The sequence below is a fragment of the Hydractinia symbiolongicarpus genome, chromosome 5 (genome assembly GCF_029227915.1).
Source record: "Hydractinia symbiolongicarpus strain clone_291-10 chromosome 5, HSymV2.1, whole genome shotgun sequence".
Lineage (NCBI taxonomy): Eukaryota > Metazoa > Cnidaria > Hydrozoa > Anthoathecata > Hydractiniidae > Hydractinia > Hydractinia symbiolongicarpus.
Genome location: NC_079879.1, coordinates 12,361,006 through 12,384,071, shown reverse-complemented (window position 1 = coordinate 12,384,071; position 23,066 = coordinate 12,361,006). Strand labels below are relative to the sequence as shown.

At 34.4% G+C, this 23,066-nt stretch overlaps 3 protein-coding genes across 3 annotated transcripts; 2 read left to right on the top strand and 1 right to left on the bottom strand.

Moving 5' to 3' along the window:
• Positions 1 to 1,566: 1,566 nt before the first annotated feature.
• Positions 1,567 to 3,169, bottom strand: LOC130644817 (endoplasmic reticulum-Golgi intermediate compartment protein 2-like). Its single transcript, XM_057450570.1, has one exon. It carries the CDS (start codon positions 3,109 to 3,111, stop codon positions 1,876 to 1,878), a length of 1,236 nt encoding a protein of 411 aa, XP_057306553.1. The 5' UTR covers positions 3,112 to 3,169; the 3' UTR covers positions 1,567 to 1,875.
• Positions 3,170 to 10,517: 7,348 nt separating this feature from the next.
• On the top strand, positions 10,518 to 14,612 carry LOC130644819 (metallophosphoesterase domain-containing protein 1-like). Its single transcript, XM_057450573.1, has 3 exons — positions 10,518 to 11,043; positions 11,975 to 12,201; positions 13,001 to 14,612. Exons 1-3 carry the CDS (start codon positions 10,553 to 10,555, stop codon positions 13,111 to 13,113), a joined length of 831 nt encoding a protein of 276 aa, XP_057306556.1. The 5' UTR covers positions 10,518 to 10,552; the 3' UTR covers positions 13,114 to 14,612.
• Positions 14,613 to 17,077: 2,465 nt separating this feature from the next.
• Positions 17,078 to 22,736, top strand: LOC130644812 (uncharacterized). The gene is made up of 4 exons (XM_057450564.1): positions 17,078 to 17,888; positions 18,401 to 18,745; positions 20,521 to 20,777; positions 21,083 to 22,736. The coding sequence occupies exons 1-4, from the start codon at positions 17,093 to 17,095 to the stop codon at positions 22,679 to 22,681; spliced, it is 2,997 nt and encodes a 998-aa protein (XP_057306547.1). The 5' UTR covers positions 17,078 to 17,092; the 3' UTR covers positions 22,682 to 22,736.
• Positions 22,737 to 23,066: the final 330 nt, after the last annotated feature.

Below are 23,066 nucleotides of genomic sequence, written 5' to 3'. Positions count from 1 at the left end.
TGAATAGAAAATAACGTCAGCACATCTGTATTTATTCAGTTGATTAATTTATTCTCTTAGGAATTGTAGAAAGTATTTTATATATTTTTCCACATACAAATATATGAATGTGATTATGGCTGTGGTCAGAACCGAAAGCTCATGTTAAATAAAACATGCTCTTCATTAATTTTGTCATACTTTATATGCATTTGTTTATTAAATGCTTTGTAAATTTCAAACGTGCTCTTCGTGAACGTATCAATAGATGATTTTTTATTGTATTATTTACATTTGTTTATTACATTTTGTTCGCTTGCTTGTTTGTTTTGTTGTTGTTGTTGTTTGTCTTGTTTCGTGTGATTAAGTTAGATTTTAGTAGTAGTAATACCGTCTAGTAATACTGTCTATCTTCATCGGACCTTCATTTCATTTTTTACGTATATTATATTCACCTTATTTTCCCATTTATGCACACATTGACAAAAGAAATTTTAGTTACATGATATTTTCTGAAGTGTTTATACACATTCATTGCAAATAAAACTAAACATTCTATAACCGTTACACGCAACCTCGTTTAGGTAATATCTAAAATTAAACACACACGTGTACAAGGTACTTACTTATTATTCACTCGCTGAACGTTGCAGTCTCTTGACACAGGCAATTCTTATTCCGATATAACATTCATGACACAACCCTGAGTGAAATTATTCCTGAAGTTTGTCGAACAATATATCAATGCCTAATACATGAATGTTTGCGTGTACCCAAACCAAAAGATAGTGAGCAAAAACACTAATAAAGCAGCAGAGCGTTGACAGTTTCCTAATTACTTTGGTACGACAGATGGCAAATATAAACCAATATTTCATGCAAAGAATTTAGGATCTGATTATTATAAATAAGAGGCCACTTCAGCATTTGTTGTGTACAAATTTGTTTTCAAATACACTTTACTTGCAACAACTTTTGGTCTTATTTGTTGTTGTTTTGTTTGCGAAAGGTGTTTGTGAAAGTTCTGTTTGTGAAAGGTGAAAGGCAAGTGTGTTGTCGACACTCTAAATACAAGCGTACGCCCGACTACACGTGCGCTAAACGCAATTTAAATGCGCAAAAAAAGATGCAAAAACTTAAACAAGTATTAACGAAGGCTATAAAATGCTGGCACTACGATTGTATGTAAAATATTCTTGGTTCTCTTGAGTTAAAGGTCTTATTTTTAATGTTTATTGGTAATAACATCTTAAACTTGCTTCTTTTTTACCCACACAGCCATAAAAACTTTGTAAAAATGTTGCTAGGAAGAAATATGGATATTTATTTATAAAACATAGTTATTTTGTGTTGTTATAGTTATTTTATTAGAATCTGGGATTAAGAAGTTCCCATATTTTTGCTACCTCAATTTATTTTGTGGCTGCCACAAAAAAGTTTTTCCTTCGCCTCTCCTTTAAGGTCAAAGTTCGTTGAGTGCTAATGCTGTTTTTCCAAGCTAAAGCATGCTTAAATTTTACTTTATTTTTGAAATTACCCTTATGTGCTCATACAATTTGTTTTGATAGGAAAAAACATCGCTACAAATAGTTAGAAAAATATCATTGGTGTCACATACACAACCACTACAGAATAAATTGAATAAATATTTTTGCAGTAAATGTACAATCAAGCATGACATAAAAAATTGGAAAAAATACAACCATCCTCCCCAATCAAAAATAAAATTTAAATCTAAAATAGTAAAAGCTGGTTAAACTGCATTAGTTTGACGAGAAGGAAAGCATACACGAACAACAAAAACACAGAAAGTTCAGGTCACTAGGTATCTGGATAAATGAAATGATGTCTTTGTTGCATATAGCAATGTATGTGCTAATTTGACAAACAAAAATGTCATGTCCCAGAAGTGTTAGATATCTGTTGTGGTGGAATTAATGACACGCTTGGTGTAGGTAATGGCTGAGGTGTGCTTGAAGATGATAGTGCTGCATTAGTTTTTGTTGTAGTTGGATTCAATGTGTTATTTTGTCCAGTGTGGTAACCCGATTTATGTCGTTTTTTCATGTTTTCCATAATAAATTCTGTTAAGGAACCAATAAAAGAATGAAGCATGCCAGACGTGGCAAAAACACCACCAATTATACCACATAAACGGATTAAGAACTGACTAAAATCTCTGTAGCTTTCAATTACGTTGACACAAATAGGATGAAAATCGTACTTGAAAAAAATTCCAGGAACACCATGAGAGCCGCTGTTGTGACTAATCGGTCTGGACCGATATGTTACAGAATATTGATTAGCCTTCATATCTTTTCTCAATGCTTTTATGTTTGTGGGTACTATCTTGATGTAATATTGAAACATATGATATGCATCTTCAGCAATTTCCAGTTCACCATCAAGAGGGTTTATAATACCAGGGTGTGGATCTCCAAATGACATTAAATCAATACGATGAGAAAAATTGTAATTTAACTCAGATACCAGGGAACTCAGATGGGCATGCCCACGAGGATGTGGTATTGATTTACCTGCTGTTATGTGGAAGTTACCAGAAACTTTATTCACTTCCACATTTCCATATATATGGCATGCATCAAAATCTTTTCCTTCGAATTCCTTAATTTCTTTCTTTGGCATTGCTGTTGCAAAGGCTCTGCCGAAGACTTGATGCATACTGGTCACATCATTAATTGACCGATACCCCTCCTCTGTTTGCCTGATCATACGAAAAGCATCCCACCACCGCTTTTGGTTTTTACTCATACGAAAATATGAAGGTTCCATTCTAATATGTGACTCTATGTCAATGCTTGTACCTGATACGTCCAGAACATCAGCACCAATATCGTCACATTCCATGGCAATAGTCATGTCAATATTGATTCGTATTTTATGATCAGCATCTTTATCAACCATGTAGGTATAATTTGTTATTTTACTTGTATAATACATAAATTCAGAAACTACTAGCACACCGATGAATAGGAAGGTTAGGATCGAAACTGTCCCACCACTGGTTGACGTCTCTTGGTAACTTTCTGGCACTTTTGGGAAAGCGTCCAATTCTTTGAAAGCTTTCACCACATTCTTTCTCTGACGCATTCCATCTGTGAGAGACTGCATTTTCACCACCAATTATTTTTTTTAAACTAAAGTAATAAAATGTATATATTGATTTTAATTAGCATCGTGGTATGCATGTCAATTTCGAACTACTATAAAACATTTACATATGACCATGTTTTTTTACTCTGCCTTATGAAAGTCAAACATAGTAAAATTGTAATAATTTCCATTAAATTAGCAATTTCTTTAAATGAAATGAAAAATAGAAAATGATCAAAGTATAAATGTATAGCTAAGCACATAACTAGTTAATATTTTTTTTTAAATTGTGGGTGCTTATTCTTATTTTGACCATGGTATTGATAAATGTTGTTGTATATGAGAATGGTTAGGTGGATGTGTAACGCCAGTCTAAGAGACAGAAAGAGTTCAGATGAGCTAAGAAGCACGCTAAGTATCCATAGAATTAAAGATGTTATCCAGATAAGAAGATCGAATTGGCTGGGGCACTTGGAGAGAATGGAGGAGGATAATTGGGTAAAAAAGTGTAGAGACTTGATAGTTCCTGGGCAAAGCCCAGAGGCAGACAGAGAAAGACTTGGAGAAAGACTTGGAGGCAGACAGAGAAAGACCAGAGAAAGGCAGGATGTTATAAGGACAGACTTGATACAGAGGAAGTTGAGTTAAGCTCTAACACAGTCTAACACAGTTTATGGCGCCGTAGATTAGTGGTTATAGCTCTCGTACTCTGTGCGGGAGACCGGGGTTCGATTCCTCTTGACGGCGATTCAACAAGGGCGAGTGAATGTTACCATAGCCCCGGGTTAACCCAAGCCATGTGAGGGAAATTGGGAAGATGGCACACTGTGTGGGCCGTTGGATGTTGCCGGGAGTTGTCTAGTAGAGCGCGGGCTCTAATTGGGTCTGCGTAGCTCAAAATGAGCAATAAATACTCTAGGACTCTCCATCTACGCCATGGCCCCTCCTGGAAATAATGGACAGGGTATATCCCTCGATATTTGTGAGGCTAGCCATGTAAAATATGCACATCTATCTATCTAGATCAGATTGGAAGAGGGTCATTAATATACCCCGTCCAACCCATGCTAGCATGGAAAACGGACGTTAAGCCGAGAATGATGATGATGATGATCAAAACTAAACTATTCAATTTGAACAGGTCTTAAAGATGTCAAAATTCAATTTTTATTTTTTTACAGAAAATAAAAATATTAAAATTTTACCACTCCTAAAGTACCATTTAAAAATTTCCAGTTTAGGACTAATACAATCTATATCAGACAAAAAGAAGTTAATTTAATATACCCTGTCTTAGCCATGTTAGCATGGAAAATGGACGTTCAGCTAAGAATGTTTGTTTTTCAAAAACAAATTGATGATTTATAAAATAAAAAAATTCTAAACATTATAATTATATGTTACAGATTGATCTTTAGCAATGAGTTATCCCTGAAAAAACTTAGATGTTTTTAAATGTGTTTTTGATGTGTCTAAAATTTAAAAGTAACAGCAAAGAATTTATTCACACAAACACAAAGTAAACATACTTTGGACAACATAACGTATACAACATATTTATATTTACAAATCTTTTTTAAAGACAGCAACTTAAATATATATACATGTATGGTGGTACTTCTAGCCAGAAAAGTTTTAAAAAATATAGACGCTACATTTGTGCGCGGTGAACACGATGGAGAACATTTAATAAACATGACAGAATGGAAAATATATTCTAAGGAAAAAAACTCACAAATTCTCTTTTTTGATTCACCTCTAACTTTTTTTCAATAGCGTATCTTTTTTTGGTGGCTGTTAAATAAATGTTAAATTTGGGGCAAGTTAGCTATTATTGAACCATAAAATAGTAATTAGTTGTACAGGTTTTCAAAGTTATGGAGTCGTCAGCAAAAAATTAAGAGTCCTGGGACAAGCAAACAAGTGTCATTTTGGCAAAGCATTTCATGTTAATCAATTCAGTTTGGTAATATCATGTATTAATAAAGTTTAAATTCACATGCCTTAACAGTTCTAAAGTTACTGATGACAGAAAATGTCAAAATTTACTGTTACTTAAATATGACATCATAATTTATGCAGCATAATAAAATTTTAAATTCTTTAAATGTGAATATCTAGAGAACGAAAAAACCTTTTAAGAAATTAAAAAAGACTTGTTGACCAACTTTTTAAACTCTGTAATATAAGTCCAACATCATTTTATAACATGGGTTCCCTTTAATTTTAATTAGGATTTTACTCAAGCAGATTGTTCATATATATTTATATATAGAAAGTGGAAGTTTCAGTTGCTAGCGTTGTGATGGTTGATGTGTGGCTGAATTGAGTGAATAATTACATTTGCAGTATATCTGTTTTTTTTTTCAATATTAGGCTGGATGAAAACAAGCCTATTTTGTGGGTGAAAGAATATAAACTAAAAATGAGGGAATGCACTGATAAATTTAATGACAACGCAAAATAAAAATCTTCACTATCTATAAATGAAAACTTAGCTATGCATTTTAACACAACAAAACATGACTTTTCTTATATATAGTCAAGGCACTGAAAAATTGGGCACCCCTGAACAGAACATTAAGTTTACTAACTAATTTTCTCTAGCTAAACAAACATATGGTGTCATGTAATATGTTAATCCTTGTAATCAGTTCATTTTTCTACCAGAATAACCATATAAAAGTTTTGCAGCTCTTTTATTCCTTGGTTTAATCTATAAAGTAATAATATGAGTATCTCTGATAAAAATAAGCTGTTACAGTCTGTCCGAAAGATTTTAAATCTTTGAAAAATTTTCAGGGCCCCAGCAATTTAGAAATTACGCAATGAGTAAATCATTGGGCCGCATGCGAAATTTTCAGTGGGTTTGGACTTTTCGCCACTACTTTGGGTTATATTGCGGAACAGGTTCACCCGGGGCATAAATAAGATATTAAATATTCAAGATGGTACATTGAAGCTCCGAACGAGCTATGTGGAAGATCACTGACGCTCGAAGGATGCAAGTTATTCAAAGTTGTACGAATTTGCGTAATTTTTCGGTGCCTTGACCATACAATATAAAAATAATTGATCAACAGTTAGCATGTAGACGGTTTAAATAAAAACTAACACTCGGATGTTGTAATTTAAAGAAGACACAAAAGCCACAGTAGGTTTATTTTCCTTTGTTCTGCCCCCAAAACATCTAAATTATTCACACCATACACAGCAATTGTTTCACTTGGTTGTTCAATTAGGACAAATAAATATGCCAAGGTGCAGACCTTTTTTAATGTTTACATTTTCCGCGGTAAAAGCCCTTTTGGCTTTAACAATTGCGTAACAGGCAAAAAAATGCATGTGCTAGGTGAAGTGAGGTCTTTTTTAGTCTGTTTCTTTGCTCGAAGGTATCATTACAACTTTATATGAATGTATGTCAATCAGAAGTTATCCATCTACACTTATTAGTTTAAAGCCTGACAAATGTTTCGGTAGAAAAAATGGGCTGAAAAAGACCTTTTTTCAGCAGTTGTTGGAGCCCGAAGGGCCTATCGCGAAAAATCGAAACATTCAAAAAGGTCTATAAAGGCAAGTCCATTCAGCTATTCAGTACCCTGGACAGCCCACAGAACAAAAATCTGTTTCCAAGGTAAAGGCTCTTTTTAATTTAACATCTACCAAGGCAAACACCAGACTCTGAGATATTTATCCAAGGTCCACTCCTGTCTGTTTTAACTAGACTGTCTCGATGTTGAACATATAACCTTAAGATGTGAAAATACATATTCACTTACTACTTTTTGTTAAGAGATAACTAGCTAGCTAGGTAGCATAAAATGATGCTTTACGTTGCATTTCCATGTTTTAAGGTGTTTTTAGCTAAGCTATCTTAGCTAGCTATGATATGAACATACATGATATCTCACACAAAAATTCTCCTTAGCTATGATAACTATTCAAAAAGAAGAATCGATAAAATTTAACATAGCAGAATTTTTACTTATAAAATTGCCACGACATGACTCTCATCTCAGGTGCTCCGCACTGTTCTGCCCAGATTGCGAAAACGGCCTGTTTACAACCGGGACAGCCGGATTATGTACACATGATCCGATTATGTTTTTTTTGCACTGGTTATGTAGTGGTGACCGGATTATGAACGCTGATATAATGGCTGGCCAGGCAGGCTGTGATTGGCATTTTCTTCGAACTTTTGTGAATTAAACGTTCTCTGGAAGATAGAACACCCCTAAAAACTAGAGATGGCGGAAGAAAAAAGTCTCGACGTAATTCTCAGTTTAAAACTAATCTTGTAGTAAATACATTTCAGCATAATATACTTTGAAGTAACTAAATTTCACGGAACCTAAATTATTCTTTTTGCGGGAATTAAGTTTGGTGAAAAGTTATTAAACTTGCGAATCCCAAAATTTAGTATTTGCCGCGAAATTTCGTTTCATTTGAGAGCAACAACTTTGCCACCAGGGCTATTCGCTTGTCAGAAGTGATGACGAATGATATAAAAGCGGTCGGCCCCGATTACGTTCGTTCTATAAGTCTCGAATAATATTTGACTGTGTCATACATAAGTCGGCCTGCCCCGATTATGTTCGTTCTATAATAAATGAGAAATAATATTACACTGTCGTATATAAACTGGCCTGCCCTGATTATATGTCCCTTTTATAAGTGCCAAATAATATTTTTTGAGTAATAAGCCGGCCTATCCTGATTATGTTGCCCTGATTATGTATTTTCTGCCCTGTTCTTAACCGGTGCAAGCTGCCGTACTTAATCAGGCCAATGTTCATTATCCGGGCAGAACAGCACTCGTTTGCCTACTCCGTACAATGTTAAAGAATGTACGGTACAAGGTTGATTACGTCGCGGTTTGTACAAATAAAGGCCATATTTATACTAAGTTGGTCATTATGATTGCCCTGCCCCGCCAGACTCTACAAACTGTCTCTTAGATATTTTAAATGATCACTTAACCTTTCCTTTGATAAATTAAATAAGATTACAGCATATGAAAATTAATAATCGCAGGCCAGGATGATATTGCTTTAATTCGGAATGCTAGAAGCTCTATATGGGTTTTCCTGATGATTCGAAAAGCCACGCCATTTTATAAGCATTCACAATCACAACCATGCACCAGACAGACAACTAGTAAAAATTTGTCATTCTTTTCTTCTGTTTATTTCTAAACCAATTGATAGAAGTGCAGTAATACCAAAAATTTGTTATATCGTTGAGAAAGATAATGAAATATGTATCAATAATCAAAAAAACACTGAGTTAAAAAACAATTTATTTTCACGAAGTTTTTCGTAATCTAAGTTACTTGATAATGTAACTTAGGTTACGAAATGCTTCGTGAAAATAAATTGTTTTTTAACCCAGTATTTTATTGATTTTTGATACTTATTTATGGGCTGAAGACTTACACAATAATGAAATATATTTTAGCTTTAATGCTTATATTGATTTACATGTACATTTTTTTGTGAAAATATAGTAATATATAAAATATAATATAATTGTGTTTTCTAAATAAAGCCGAGGCACCATAGAAAAAAACCTGAATAGGTTAAAAAAGCCAGCATAGGCTTAGGTGCAGGGAAGAAAAAGACGCTAAAAAGTTTTCCATCATCCAGAATCATTTTATGCTGCAGCTGATGTGGATTGATTTCCTATTAAGAACAAAATAAGAACAAGGCGGGTTGTTCAAAAGGCTCAAAAAATTAAAAAAATCAAAATATTATCATCTCCTTAGCATTGCTGTATGGAGTTGATCAGTATGATACAAAGATGGACACAGTCACGGCAATGGCATGAAGTCCTACATCGCACGAGTTAGCTTATTTCCAATGAATATTTGGTGAAGTTTTAACATGAAATCAAAATAGAAGTTTTGCGCAGGCAGGCACAAGAAGAGAAGATGTTGTTGTGTTTTGTTTAGCACTATTAGGCTTTTCAACTTCGTTTAAAGGAAATTTTGTTGTTTTAGATTCAAATTGACAGCGAAAAGGCTAGTATCCGTCATACATCAAATGAATTAAAAATAAATAGAACGGAAAAAATTTGACTTTAATTTGTGGGGGTGAAAGTGTGTGAATTAATTGGAATTTAAAAAGTGTCTCAAAGCTTTTGACAAAGATTGTAGCCAGCTATATCCCTTGAAATTAGTGAAAATAGAAATCTCCACTTTATAGTTAACTACAGTAATCATATACAGCTTTCTGGTGTTTACCTTTAAGGGCATAAGCTCTTTTCACTTAGTGTGTAGCTAGCTACATTTTGCTAGCAAGCAAAAACATTATACTGTAAGATCTATATATCATAATTTATTTTTAACAATCACAGATTTAGGTGTTGTTTTAGATCGCCTATACACAGCCACTTCACCCTAAACCGTTAGGGTTTACGTAATGTTGATGTAATGTTAACTTTAATGTGGAAATTTTTTAAGTCATTCAATAAAACAAGTTAGTTTTTTAACCTGGAAAAGGAAACAACATTTATATATAGGTTTCAGAAATCACTTTTGTTAGGGGTTTGTTTGCAAGTAATTGATTGGGTAAAATCATTTGCCAGGAAAAGACTTTGTCACTGAAAATAATTTTGCCACTTTTTTTAAAAAATTTTTTTTTTAAAGTCTGTATGGGGCTTTGTAGTGACATTCACTTTATCCCCTTAAAAATAAGTGATCAACCATATTTTAATTGCTAACCAACAAAATACCAGGAAGATTAAAGAAGCCTTCAACAGTGTAGAACGTAACAAACACATAAACAGCATCTCATATCAACTTCCTGAGATATGGGTGCCAGCCGTACAGAAGAAGTACTTACCTTACATCTAGGTCCGAAAATGTTAATTACCGTAATTAACTTGAATTATCAGCTCGTTTCTGATTGGTTAATTTTTATGAATTTCGATCCTCTGCAATTATATAAATACATGCTCAACATCATTTTACTTTGCCCGATGATGGGAGAAGGCTCTCCCGAAACGTCAACTACTAAACTATCATGTTCAAGAAATGATAAACCTTCCACAGTAATATGAATACTGAACAGACAAACTGAAATACTATCTTCAACAAAATACGAGTTGATAAATCATATTGATTTATTATATACATTTCACAGTATCTTTGCTGAACAATTCATTTTTATTCAATATTATTTTGGCAATTTGTTCTGTTTTGTCTTTTGTATTTCAAAAGCCAACGAGTGTTACTGAATCAAATTTCACTAAATGTCCTTCATCAAGAAATTGCTAAGGCAATTGGTGATTGCTGAAATTTGATTTCTGCAAAAATAAATGCTCTTGAATTTTATTGAAACTATCTAGTCGTGAAATTATAATTCTCACAAAAATATATTCCATTAAGGTATTGTCCAGTTCTCTTTCCATCTGGCTCTAGAGTAAAAATTAATGCTATGATTTTTTAGAAAGATAAAAAATGTCTGCTGAAAATAGAATCATTGTAAGTAAGTTAACAAAGGAACCAACATTGCTATGGCAACAGTTAATGGTAAAACAGGCACAACGAAAACTTCCAGTGAATCAATTTACAGACATAAAATGTGAAAAGAAACAAGATCACGTCAGATTTGTGTTGATATCAGATACGCATGGTCATGAAATAGAACTCCCTGATGGTGATGTTCTCATCCATGGTGGTGATTTTAGCAAAGTTGGTAAACCGAAAGAAATAGACAATTTCAATGATTATATGGGGAAAATTAAACACAAGTTTAAACATGTGATAGTTATATGTGGAAACCATGAAATAACATTTGACCCATATGGAGCACCTGCAAAGGACTACTTATTAGATGAAGAAAGTAAAATCGTGAATCATTCAGATATGAAAAAGAAATTAACCAATTGTACCTACATTGAAGATGAGGCAGTTGAAGTTATGGGATTCAAGATCTATGGTTCTCCGTGGTAGGGACCATATTTCACTGTAAAATAAAACATTTTCCAGCAATATATATTCAAGCTATATATAAGGTATTAGATTTCACAAGTTCCATTTTTACGATTCTAGGCAAAATTCACAAAATTACTCTAATTTCGCGAAATTTCATACCAAACTAAAATCAAATATCTCATTGGTAAAAAAAGTTGGCAAAAGGTTCCCAAATTTTGGTTCAATGGCTTTTATTTTCATTGACCATATTCCTTAGCTAGTTTGTGAACTAAGATTTTTTGCTTATAATATATACCTCAAAATGATAAGAGATTAAAAAGGCTGCATATTCTCAATTTAAATTTTGAGTTGAAATTATTATGTGAAAATAGAATTTGCAAGTTTGCTTGTATGATTGTTATCTATTTTGTTCTTTTGTGAAAACCAATTGTTTTCCATTACTTTTTCCGAAAATTATTCCGACTATGTTTGTCAAAATGGATGTCTGTGTAAATGTATGTCAAATTTTGTGCTCATTTTTTGCTGACTAAACATTTTACCAACCTTTTCTTTAGCGGATTTTTGCTGCTTTTTTGCTGACTTAACGTTTTACTAACCTTTCTTTTAGCGGGGTTTTTTTATGAAAATGTATAATTATAATATAAGTAAAACAATAATTGCATGTTAAATTATGCAAAATTGAAATTTTATATACTCCTGAAATATGTATTAAGTAAATTTTGTGTAGTTCGTTATCAACTTTTCTGTCTTGTGTGGTCGAATTTTTGTTACGTATGATAATAAGATGTACACAACACATATTGAAGCGATTAACCCTAAGGATGCGTTAGGGGAAGGTGGTGGTATATGTCTAGTAACAAAATAGAAACTTCAATTAAGAGGATACAAATGTTTCATAGAAGATGATTAAAAGTGTTTCATGCTTAATAAATTTCATTTTTATAGGCAGCCAGAATTTCATGGTTGGGCTTATAATTTACCGCGAGGAGAAAAATGCTTAGAAAAGTGGAATCTTATACCAGAAGATACAGATGTATTAATTACACATGGACCTCCCTTAGGATATGGTGATTTATGTTCATCTGGATTAAGAGCAGGCTGCGCAGAATTGTTGTCTACTATTCAACAGAGAGTTAGACCAAGGTTACATGTGTTTGGGCACATTCATGAAGGTTAGTTAAACCTTGCATATCTTAACACTATTCCGCATGTGCACAATTTAGTAATTTCGCCCAAAATTTCCTGATAAATTCTACGCTTTTGTGCTAGGTTGCATTTACACAAAATTGTTTTTCACATAAACTCCAATCAAAACTTTCACAAATAAAGATATTGATAATATTTCGCGAATAAAGAAATGTTTAAAAAATGATTATATATATATATATATATATATATATATATATATATATATATATATATATATATATATATATATATATATATATATATATATATATATATATATATATATATATATATATATATATATATATATATATATATATATATATATATATATATATATATATATATATATATATATATATATAATATATTTATAAATATAAATAATAAGTAATATAAATATTACACGTTTAAACAGAACATTCTCATTTCTCCAGAATAGAACGCTGACATATCTTCTTCTCCACCTTAAATTAACTTTGGAAGAAAAAAGAAATCATTATTTACACTTATTACTTACACTTGTTACTTATACTTCAGGTTTTACTGAATAAACTTTCGCAAATTAGTAATTGAGCTAAATTTCGCTATTTACACTTTCGCGCTAAAAAACGATTTTATTTTTTTCGCGAGATGAACTTTTGCGAAAAAGGCCAAAATCCGCGAAGGTTCTTCTCGCGAAGATTTCTCCTATTAAAAGTAAATAAAATCGTTTTTCGTGTTTATTCACCCGGCGATTTCACACATCATTAAACACAGTTTTCAATTCGCATGTTTTTTTAGGATATGGTGTATGGAGAGACGACCACACTACCTTCGTCAACGCATCGACGTGTACGTTGAGATACAAACCAGTTAATCGGCCGATTGTTATTGACCTAAAACCAAAAAATTAAAAGAAAAATTATGCTCCTTGCTAAGTCAAATATTTAGACAATCGCACTGATACAGAACTGCTGTTCTGTAAGATGCTCAGTTTTAAAAATATCCTCAAATCTACTCAAAATCAAAAATTCTTTTATGTAATTTCCTTTTGATCTTTATGTAGGTTCTCGTTATCTAAAGTTTGATAAAGTGAAACCCTGACTGATTGGATCGAATACCCTGTACCCCCTCTCTCGTCTTCCAACCAGCTGGTGGAGTAGATAATTTTATTTTATATTTTTTTAAAAAGCGGTTTCTGTATCATCCAGTTACTTTGTGGTGTTTTCCTGTAAAAATGTTCTATCCAAACTTTACGAGTAAATACCAGTTTTTAACATACCATATTTATAATATATATTTACATATGAATTTTTAGTTAAATTGAATTATGAAAATTAGCCCTTTGGACTTCTAAGTAGATCTTAAGACACTGAAATTAAGAAAGTGTTTAAATCGAAGTTTGGAATATTTTATACTTTTGCGAAACTACGGTGCTCAAAATTTTAAAGCCTGTTAAAATTATTTTTAGGAGGTTTAACGATTGATGCAATGTAATTCAACTCTCTGTCAGAATCCACATTCATAAACAAAGTTAATGAAACTAAAGCGTTTTTTTTTCTTTTTTTTTCTTTTTTCGAACGTAACGAAATCATTTGAACGGCCAAAACTCTGCATCTGGCAGGCTGCAAAAGCGCTATTTTTGCGCACACGTAGGGCGTGTAGATCTTGGAGGAGTAGATAGCGTTTAAAAGTTACTAATGGCATTCTCTATTGCTTTCGTACAACGAAATAATCTATCGTTAGGGTCCACGAATTTCGCTGATGTCAGCAACAATTAGCATGATTCAAGAGTATGAATTTAACCACATAACTAGCTGTCAACATTGACAAGTTCGAAATGTGCAACTTCAAAAAACAGCGAATGTAACAACTTAGTTTGATATCAAAACAGCCAATTACTTGTGATGGCGAAATTCGAATGTACTTTTTTATTTTTTGTCCATGATTGCAGGTTTAACAGCTCGGTTTAGGAAAGTTTTTTTGACAATTGTGATCATTGATTCTTTTTCACATAGCACAGGTCATTCTCGACCACAGAGCTCTCAAAAGTGGGTTTATCTCAAACAGCCTTGGGGACCAGAATTCATATAAGTTTATTATTTTGAGGAATACAAACTTCCAGCATCTTTTGCTTAGTTTTGTCTCAAGGGTTTAGCAAATTTGTGTTGTTTTTTTGTTGGTGTTTTTTAATTGACATAAATATTTTGAAAGGAATAATTTGTTTTGTCTGGCTTTTGGTATAAAAATTTGTTTAATTAAAACAGTGGTCGAAATAAACAAATAACCTTTTTTCTCCCCAGACGTTTGACCTCTCATAAAACCAGGCCGACTTTTGTGAATAACCAAATATTTTTTATCACCTGTGACCCCATGTCCTTTTGTTAAAACAAAAAAGTAAGATTGACATTAACACAAGAAAATATGTGGTTTTGATGAGAAGTTAAGGAGATCAAGGTTGAAAAAATTGATGACGTTAATTAAACTTGGTTCTCACCTGGCACTAACGAGCGATATCTCGTGTTTTTTTCATAAGTCAGAATCGGTTTCAACGCTCCTTAGTGCCCATTGTCGCTCTTTAGTGCTGTTTCTCGAGCACTAACGAGCACTAAGGCTTAGTGCTGTTATCAAAAATTTTTTGATAACAGGACTAAGATTCTAGTGTTTGTTTTATTGTTTTCTTCTAAGATCAAAGGTGCCGACATTCGTGCAGAAGTACAGAACATGATTTCCAAATGATGACATAGAGTGTGAATTTGGAATTTATTCTGTGTGTGTTTCTGTATGTGTTTCAAAACAGAGGAAAATGTCGTTGGAGAAATCGAAACGTAACCAACCTTCATGCATAGCAGAGGATGAACGGCTAGCAGAATGTGTTAGAAATTTTCCTGCGCTTTATTCCCCTTTTTCATTTTGTAGCCTGAATATTGGACGTATCCAAAATCTTTTTGTTTCTTCAAATTGTGTTTCAATTTTTGCAAACGTAGCAAAAGCAGCAGCAAAAAAAAACCTTCCTCTTCTACGTTTCATGCTAAAAAGAGTTCTTACATTAAGATTTTCCTCTTATAGTGTGAAACACTTTAAAACAGACGCTCATTTTCCATTGTTCTTTAGTGCTCAATTTTTATACCCGTCCATATCCAAGAAAAAAATTGTTTAGGCATTGCTTCTATTGTGATGGTATGGGGAAAATATCAGATTTAGTCAGATAAAAATATTATTATCGTAACACTTGTTCTAGAGGTAATTATTTTCTTGACGGCTAGACAAAAAGCGTCTTCGTCGTCCGTAACATTAGGTTTCAAAGGTCATAAAAAGAACTAAGTAATAGTTCACAGTCTCTTTCTGTGTTACACAACAGCGACAGAACACCAACCTAATAACAAAGAAATAGTTTGTTTTTATTGTTAGTTATCCGTTCCTGTTGTATCGGGAATAATAACAGACAAGAATTAAAATGACTTTTCAATGACATATTAAAACACATTGCAGAAGACATTTGCGCGTCTCCACGCCCTTTCGTGCATTTAGCAGGATGCATTATTGCAAAACATTATCATGTATTTGCAATTTTGTAAAATGCTTTATATCGCCTCTTTATAGCTGCAATAAGGCGACAGTTAAAATATATTTTCGGGAATAAAATAAAAAAAATAAGGTGTTGAGTTTTTTTTAATTAATCTTAACATATCAAGAAAGCAATAATTTTCTTTATTGACATCTTTGTAGAATATTGCGATTTGCCTGTTCCTAGTCTTTTAGGGGTTCTTTAAAGAATGCCGCGGGTGAATGTCAAATGTCAAACGTTCGGGTTTAAAAAAATAATAAAAAGAAGAAATGTATATTAATTGAATATATGTATATTAAATGCCATTTATCAATCCTTTGTACCAAAATATGATTCGAAATTTATACGCAGATGTTTCGTGATTTATCCACTTATGTGGAATCTTGTAGCCGGATCCTCCTATCTCTGACGAAGTATTTAAGCATAGTAGTAGAAATAAAAGGCGGCACTTGTGACGAAGTTGCTGTCTTTTTTTTCATCTCTTTTATCACATCACGTACTCCAATTGCTTAGATATTTCGAGTTTACCTGCCACTCGCGTGGTCAAGTGGATGTCAATAGACTGCACAGGTGTGCTTTTGTGGTCACACCCATTTGAAAATAAATATTGTCTCTTCCTATGAGGCGTGCTTGCGTAGTGTTTGTTCACGTGTGTGCAAGAGTGGAGTTACTTTTTATCTTTACCAATATAAAAGGCTTTCACCACGCGGTCTAATTATTTGAATCGGACAATTATTTTTATTTGGACAAGTAGAAGTTATGTAGGACAAGTTAATGCGTGAAATTATTCTTTTAACGGTGGCCTGGGAAAACAGCGGTGCAACTATTACTTCAGAAGCATGTTTATTCCGAAATGAAGATGTGATATTAGGCGAGAGATTTAACTTGATTGTCTTCTCGCTTGGATGCTAGTAAAAAAACAGACTCGTGTTTAACAAATTTGTACCTTACCTAAGTTCTTTCTACAATATTCTTGCGACAAATATATAACAATTTTGATCCCCACCTTAGAGACATACGCTACGCTTATCAAGATTTTAATCGAAAGTTTTACAGTACCTCTTTGTTGTAATAGACAGTTTTTAATCCAACTTCCTGTTATAATATGATGAACTTCTATAGGAAACATTCAGATCGATGCTAGCTATACATGTATTAGCATCCTAGACCCTAGAGTATCTTAGGCCTTTAGCCGTTATTAGGCCAATATTAACTAATATAATAATCATAAAAGCAAAATGCTCTGGGAATGGGGCTGATGTACCATTAGAACATGTGCACGTTCAGTTTTTATTTATTCACTTATTTTTTCTAGAACCTTAAAAATGTTTTTGTTGACTTGCATACTTCTTCTTCTGGTGGCTTCACAGTCAGTTGAAAGTGTACGCTTTAGCAAATCGACTTTAACAAAACTCTCAAAAGGTATTATCAATGCGAAAGACAATGTAGAAATAATAACAAGCACCGCTGGGATTGGATTTGGGACGGCAGATACATACGGCGAGTCGGTAGCTGTTGGTGAAGCATTGGATAAAGTGAGGGAAGGGAAACTGGAAGAAGCTAGGGAAGACCTAGTGGAGTTTGTGACGGTATTGTGTTTGATTGACATACCGGGTACTGTCCAGCCAGCAGGAGAGCTGATCAGCGGAGTTGTTATGAATGAAAAGAATTTAAAGATGGCACCAGTAAGGGATGCGATTAAAGCCATGAACAAACACGTGTCAAACTTTTTAACGGAAATCCCTGATAAACTGCCGAACCGAATTAAAAATATTGGTAAACACCTGTCAAAATTTAAAGGCAAAGTGGCCACAGCTTTTAAAAATGGAGCGTCCTCATTGAAGACAAGCTCACCAAAAGTATGGAATGCGTTGTCAGGCACTGCGAAATCATTGAAAACATACAACCCTTTAAAACTCATTAAAGCCGCTGGTGTGATCGATTTTTTGACGATAGGCTACTCAAGTTTTGAGTTAGGGCGCGCTGCGAAAACAGGAGATGTGGACACTATTGTTGAATCTAGCATCGCGATTGCTGGTAGTTTGTTTTCAATCGTTGGTGCACTGGCAGCCACAGGTAGTGCGCTGGGTCCAATTGGAACTGTTGTTGGGGCAATTTTAGGTACGTTTTAATGTACATCTTCTTGAGAGAAGCAAAATTGTATAACTAAAAAAAAGTAAGAGGCTATAAATAAAATTCAAACTTGGTACTGAAAAGCCCACAAAAAGCGTAACTTAGTAGATTTACTTCTTTGCAAATGCTAATAACTGACTTTAACTAGACTGTGACTCGCGAAATATACTCGGTTTGAATTGATTGCTTTTGAAGTTGAGAGTTGTTTTTCCCGACTAAAATTAAGTCTACTTTTTTCCCACCGATAGGTATTAGCATAACTTCGTTCCCAGCATCTGTTGTCTTTTTTATATTGGAGCGGCGAGTCTCGCCGCCAGCAAAAAAAATAAAAAAAGACAACATGCACTGTGAACGAGGTTGCTATTAGAATACCTATCAGTTTGTTTGGCTGAGCTTTTGCTATTCAATCTTTAAATCTAGTTTTTTCAGAGTTACAAGGTATTAAAAATTCATGCTTGTTCCCATTCCTTTTTCCGGTTATTTGCTTATTTACTTTCTAGGAGGTATCGCTTGCATCATAAATATTTTTAAACCTGATCCACAGGGAGATTTAGATCAGAGCGTAGCTGAATACGAAAGATATGGCATGCTTTCAATCGAAGAGCTACGCAAAGATTTCGCGTACATGCCGGCTGTTAATGTGTACAAACGAAAATTAGACTGGCTGTTCGAGAACAATCAAGGCTCGATGTATGACATCAAAGGGTTGCGACCGACTACTGCACTAACTTTTGACTATCAAAATATAAAAACAAAACGAAACTTTGAATACACTGCCCTTGGAACATGTCCAAAAGTGAAGGGATTCCCACGATGCATTGCGATAGGAGAAAAGAGATATATTGGTGAGTACACAGGCTAGTTGCCTTTTATTCCACGTAGAATCGTTGAAAAAACCACGGGTTCGCCTATCCATTTTATACCGTATTGCGTACGTCTCGCTACTTGCAGTACCATTTTGCGTGGCAGAAGTATACAGTATTATAATAAAGACTAGTCGTTAGCCCGTGGAAAATCCACGGGTTCGCCCGTCCTTTTTATACCGCGTTACGTGCTTCCCGGTATTGCGATAATTCCCGGTAAGCTACCATTTTGCGTGACATACAGACATACAGATGTATACGGGCATTATAATATAGTCGTTAACCCGTGGAAAAAAATCCACGGGGTCGCCCGTCGCGTTCACTCGTCCTTTAAATTTACCCGTCGCAACAAAGTGGATAAAAATATATCGCCTTTGATATTCGTGCGCATTTTAAAAATTTCGTGTTTCCGTTACGGGACGCCGCTTACGAGTATTATAACATAGACCAGTCGTTGCCCGTGGAAAAATCCACGGGTTCGCCCGTCCTTTATATTTAACCGTCGCAACAAAGCGGATAAAAGTATATCGCATTTGATATTCGTGTTTCCGTAACATCATTTTCTAACTCAGCGGGGGGTCCACGCAGAGACAGACAGACGACGGGTATTATTAAAGAGAGTAGTCGTTGCCCGTGGAAAAATCCACGGGTTCGCCCGTCCTTTTTATACCGCGTTACGTGCTTCCCGGTATTGCGATAATTCCCGGTAAGCTACCATTTTGCGTGACATACAGACATACAGATGTATACGGGCATTATAATATAGTCGTTAACCCGTGGAAAAAAATCCACGGGGTCGCCCGTCGCGTTCACTCGTCCTTTAAATTTACCCGTCGCAACAAAGTGGATAAAAATATATCGCCTTTGATATTCGTGCGCATTTTAAAAATTTCGTGTTTCCGTTACGGGACGCCGCTTACGAGTATTATAACATAGACCAGTCGTTGCCCGTGGAAAAATTCACGGGTTCGCCCGTCCTTTATATTTAACCGTCGCAACAAAGCGGATAAAAGTATATCGCATTTGATATTCGTGTTTCCGTAACATCATTTTCTAACTCAGCGGGGGGTCCACGCAGAGACAGACAGACGACGGGTATTATTAAAGAGAGTAGTCGTTGCCCGTGGAAAAATCCACGGGTTCGCCCGTCCTTCAAATTTACCCATGGCAACAAAGTGGACAAAAATATATCGCATTTGATATTCGTGTTTCCGTAACATCATTTTCTAACTCAGCGGGGGGTCCACGCAGAGACAGACAGACGACGGCTATTATTATAGAGATTATTTTTATTATATTACTATAATAGTATTGTGTTTTATTTTTCCTATAAGTGACTTTCCTCGGATTCAATCTTCTGATACAAAACACAAGATTTAGCGGTAATTAATTTTAAGGAAGTTTCTTTAACGAAAATTAATTTTTACAAGAGTTTCACGAATTTTTGTCAATTTTGCAAAAATTATAATTTATTTATTTATTTACTTATTTTCTGATTTATCTAGCACTTACATATTTGATATAAAGATTGCAGCTTCAGTAGTCTTCATCTTAATGCTTTTATTAAATGCGCTAGAAAAAGGGCATACATCTGAGAAAGAAGTAGTCATGAAATTTATGTTTTTTGAGAAAATCACAATTTAAATAAAAGCGACATGTCAAAAAATTCACCTCGCAAATTGACTTTTTATATTTCTTGTCTACATTCTCAAAATATTTGTGTTTACTAAACCAAGATTTCAACTTATGACTTTTAGACAAGAAAGACTATCATGGTTGGTGGAGCACTCTGAGAGGAAAACAAAAGCTAATTCATGAGAGTGATTTTTATGGTATCATAAGCAACATGACGTACGGCGGTACAACAATCATCATACGAAGCAACCATTATAAAGACGATCAAAAAGTTAGAGGGATCAAAATCGATACTTTGCCACCATTATGGACCGCCGTTCAAACAGCCAATGACCATATTGTGTTGCATGATCTCAGTCGATTGTCCAGTGGGAAAAAAGTAAGTCGATGTCTTGCTAGAAAGTTTTTTTTAACCTATAATAATAATAACCGTCACGTGGTTCTACGCGATTTAATAATCGTGTCACTGATGCAACGAAAAATCAAACTAAGATCCATGGGTTATCAACTGAATCTTTTATGTTGCTTTATTTTTTCACAGCACAACCCACCATTTTGAAGTGCATTGCATGCACTTAGACAATATGTATTTAGCGTTCCTGCGTCATTGTCGCTCTTTACGTTTGTCTCAATGATACAAATTTAAAAAAAAGTCAAACTTAAATTTGTTTTGATTATTTACAGGTGAATATTAATCTACGAGGTGGACGGAACACTGTGAATATCAATGGGATTGTTGGAAATTTTGTTGAAGGTTCAACCACAAATATATTTGACATCAAACTTCAAGCCGATAAAGAGAAACCACTTTCGGTGTTGTCTTTCGCTGGAATGAAAAACAACGTTGCTTTTTTGCGTCAAAAGATTTCTGGAATGGTTTATTATGCAAATCACGCACAAACTGGAAGAGGGTTAATCTGCTATGTAGGGTTAAACCATAAGCGATACTGTCCTGGCTACATCGATCCGATTCCTTGGTTAGCCACGTCACCGTTTAACGACAAAGTCGTATTAAACGCACGTCATAATATGACGGTAGTCAACAAAGAAGGAAGAAACACCTATGTGATACAAATCGATGAAACTATGCAGACGCTCGACCCACAGGAAAAAATATCCTATCGTATCATAGACTCGTCAGTTCATGCTGCAAACTTGGAAGTTAATGCACGTGTGGTGACTCCCGACGCTATAGTTTACAGAGAAAAGAAAGCTGTTTTTGAAATTTATGGAAAGTTCTGGAATACATCTTCGTTTGGAAACGTGGATTATCGAATGATTCGTCGTGCTGTTTTTGCCGGGTCGAAGCATATGCCCAATACGGTGAAATTATTTAAGTCCCTTAATCTGGATGACATTCCTAGAACGGCACAATTCCAGAAAATATATTCGTATCCTAGGAATGGTGTGTTTTATTTACAAATGAACGCCAGACTAGACGGAAACTTAAAGGTAGCAAAATCGATTTGTTTATGTGCTCCACACAAGGTCGAGTCATACTATTATCTTGATATGGGACGGGGGTTCAATGTTTTATATCTTAGTAGCGAGTTTTGGATGAATTTCAGACAGGACAAATTTATGTTGACATTGGTATATGACAAGGTGGACATGAAGACGAATAAGTATGGATGGATTTTGAAGATACGTCGTAAAGACGATCCGGACGAGGTACAACTACCGCGCCATGATTTATTGCTTAAGAATGTCCACATCATCATGATGCCTTCTTTGTTAGGTACCATATTTGATTTAACGGACAATGATGCTATGGTAACAGAAGCTGATTTATGGCGAAGAAGACAAGACCGAATTACTTTTGCATTTAACACAAACGTTGTGGGGACAGATTTAGATGACTACGCCTTGATTTTTCCCAGAAATTCTGGGTTTACAAAAAATTCCGATTTTGAGTTAGACCTGGGAAAGGGCACTGACACTGTTGTTATCACAGAATCTTTACAAAAATTCACAAACGATTTAAAATACCGCTTTGTTAACGAATCAGGAAATATCAACATGGAGATCACACACGTTCCAGTTTTCGGTCAAATAAACTTTTTGGGGAAAGTGGTAATACGGAATGTTGATAGAGTCGCGTGTGAAGTACATGGTGTAATCCGAACCCTAAAAACATGGAATGACTGTGAGACTTTTGATGATTTCAGAGACTTGAAGGTAGAATGCCTGACTCTTTATCGAGCAGTCATAAAATCATACGGCATAACAAAGTATGACAAAGATGTGAAATGTAAAGAAGAATGTCCACGACATAGACCGTAACTTTAAGAAAATGTAATTTTGTATTGCATAAATAAAAACACATCCATTAAAAAAATTGTTGTTTTCCACAGTATTACCAGCAGGCCCTTTATGTCATGCAACCACGCAGGATTTAACTCTGTTTTTGCCGCAGTGTTACAGTAAAAATTTAGCTCATATACTTTGAGGAAACTTGACAACTGTTCACTCAATCCCACAAACATATTTACGTTTAAATTCAAATTAAAAAACTAACATAATAATGCGCGAACTATTCCAAAGCAGAAACTCGTCCCCAGGGTCTTGCCTTTCGCTTTGACATTAGGCAACAAACCCCGGGGTCGAGGATGTTCCAAAGCACTAACCACTTAGTTTGACAATAACCCCGTAAGTTTCACCACAGATT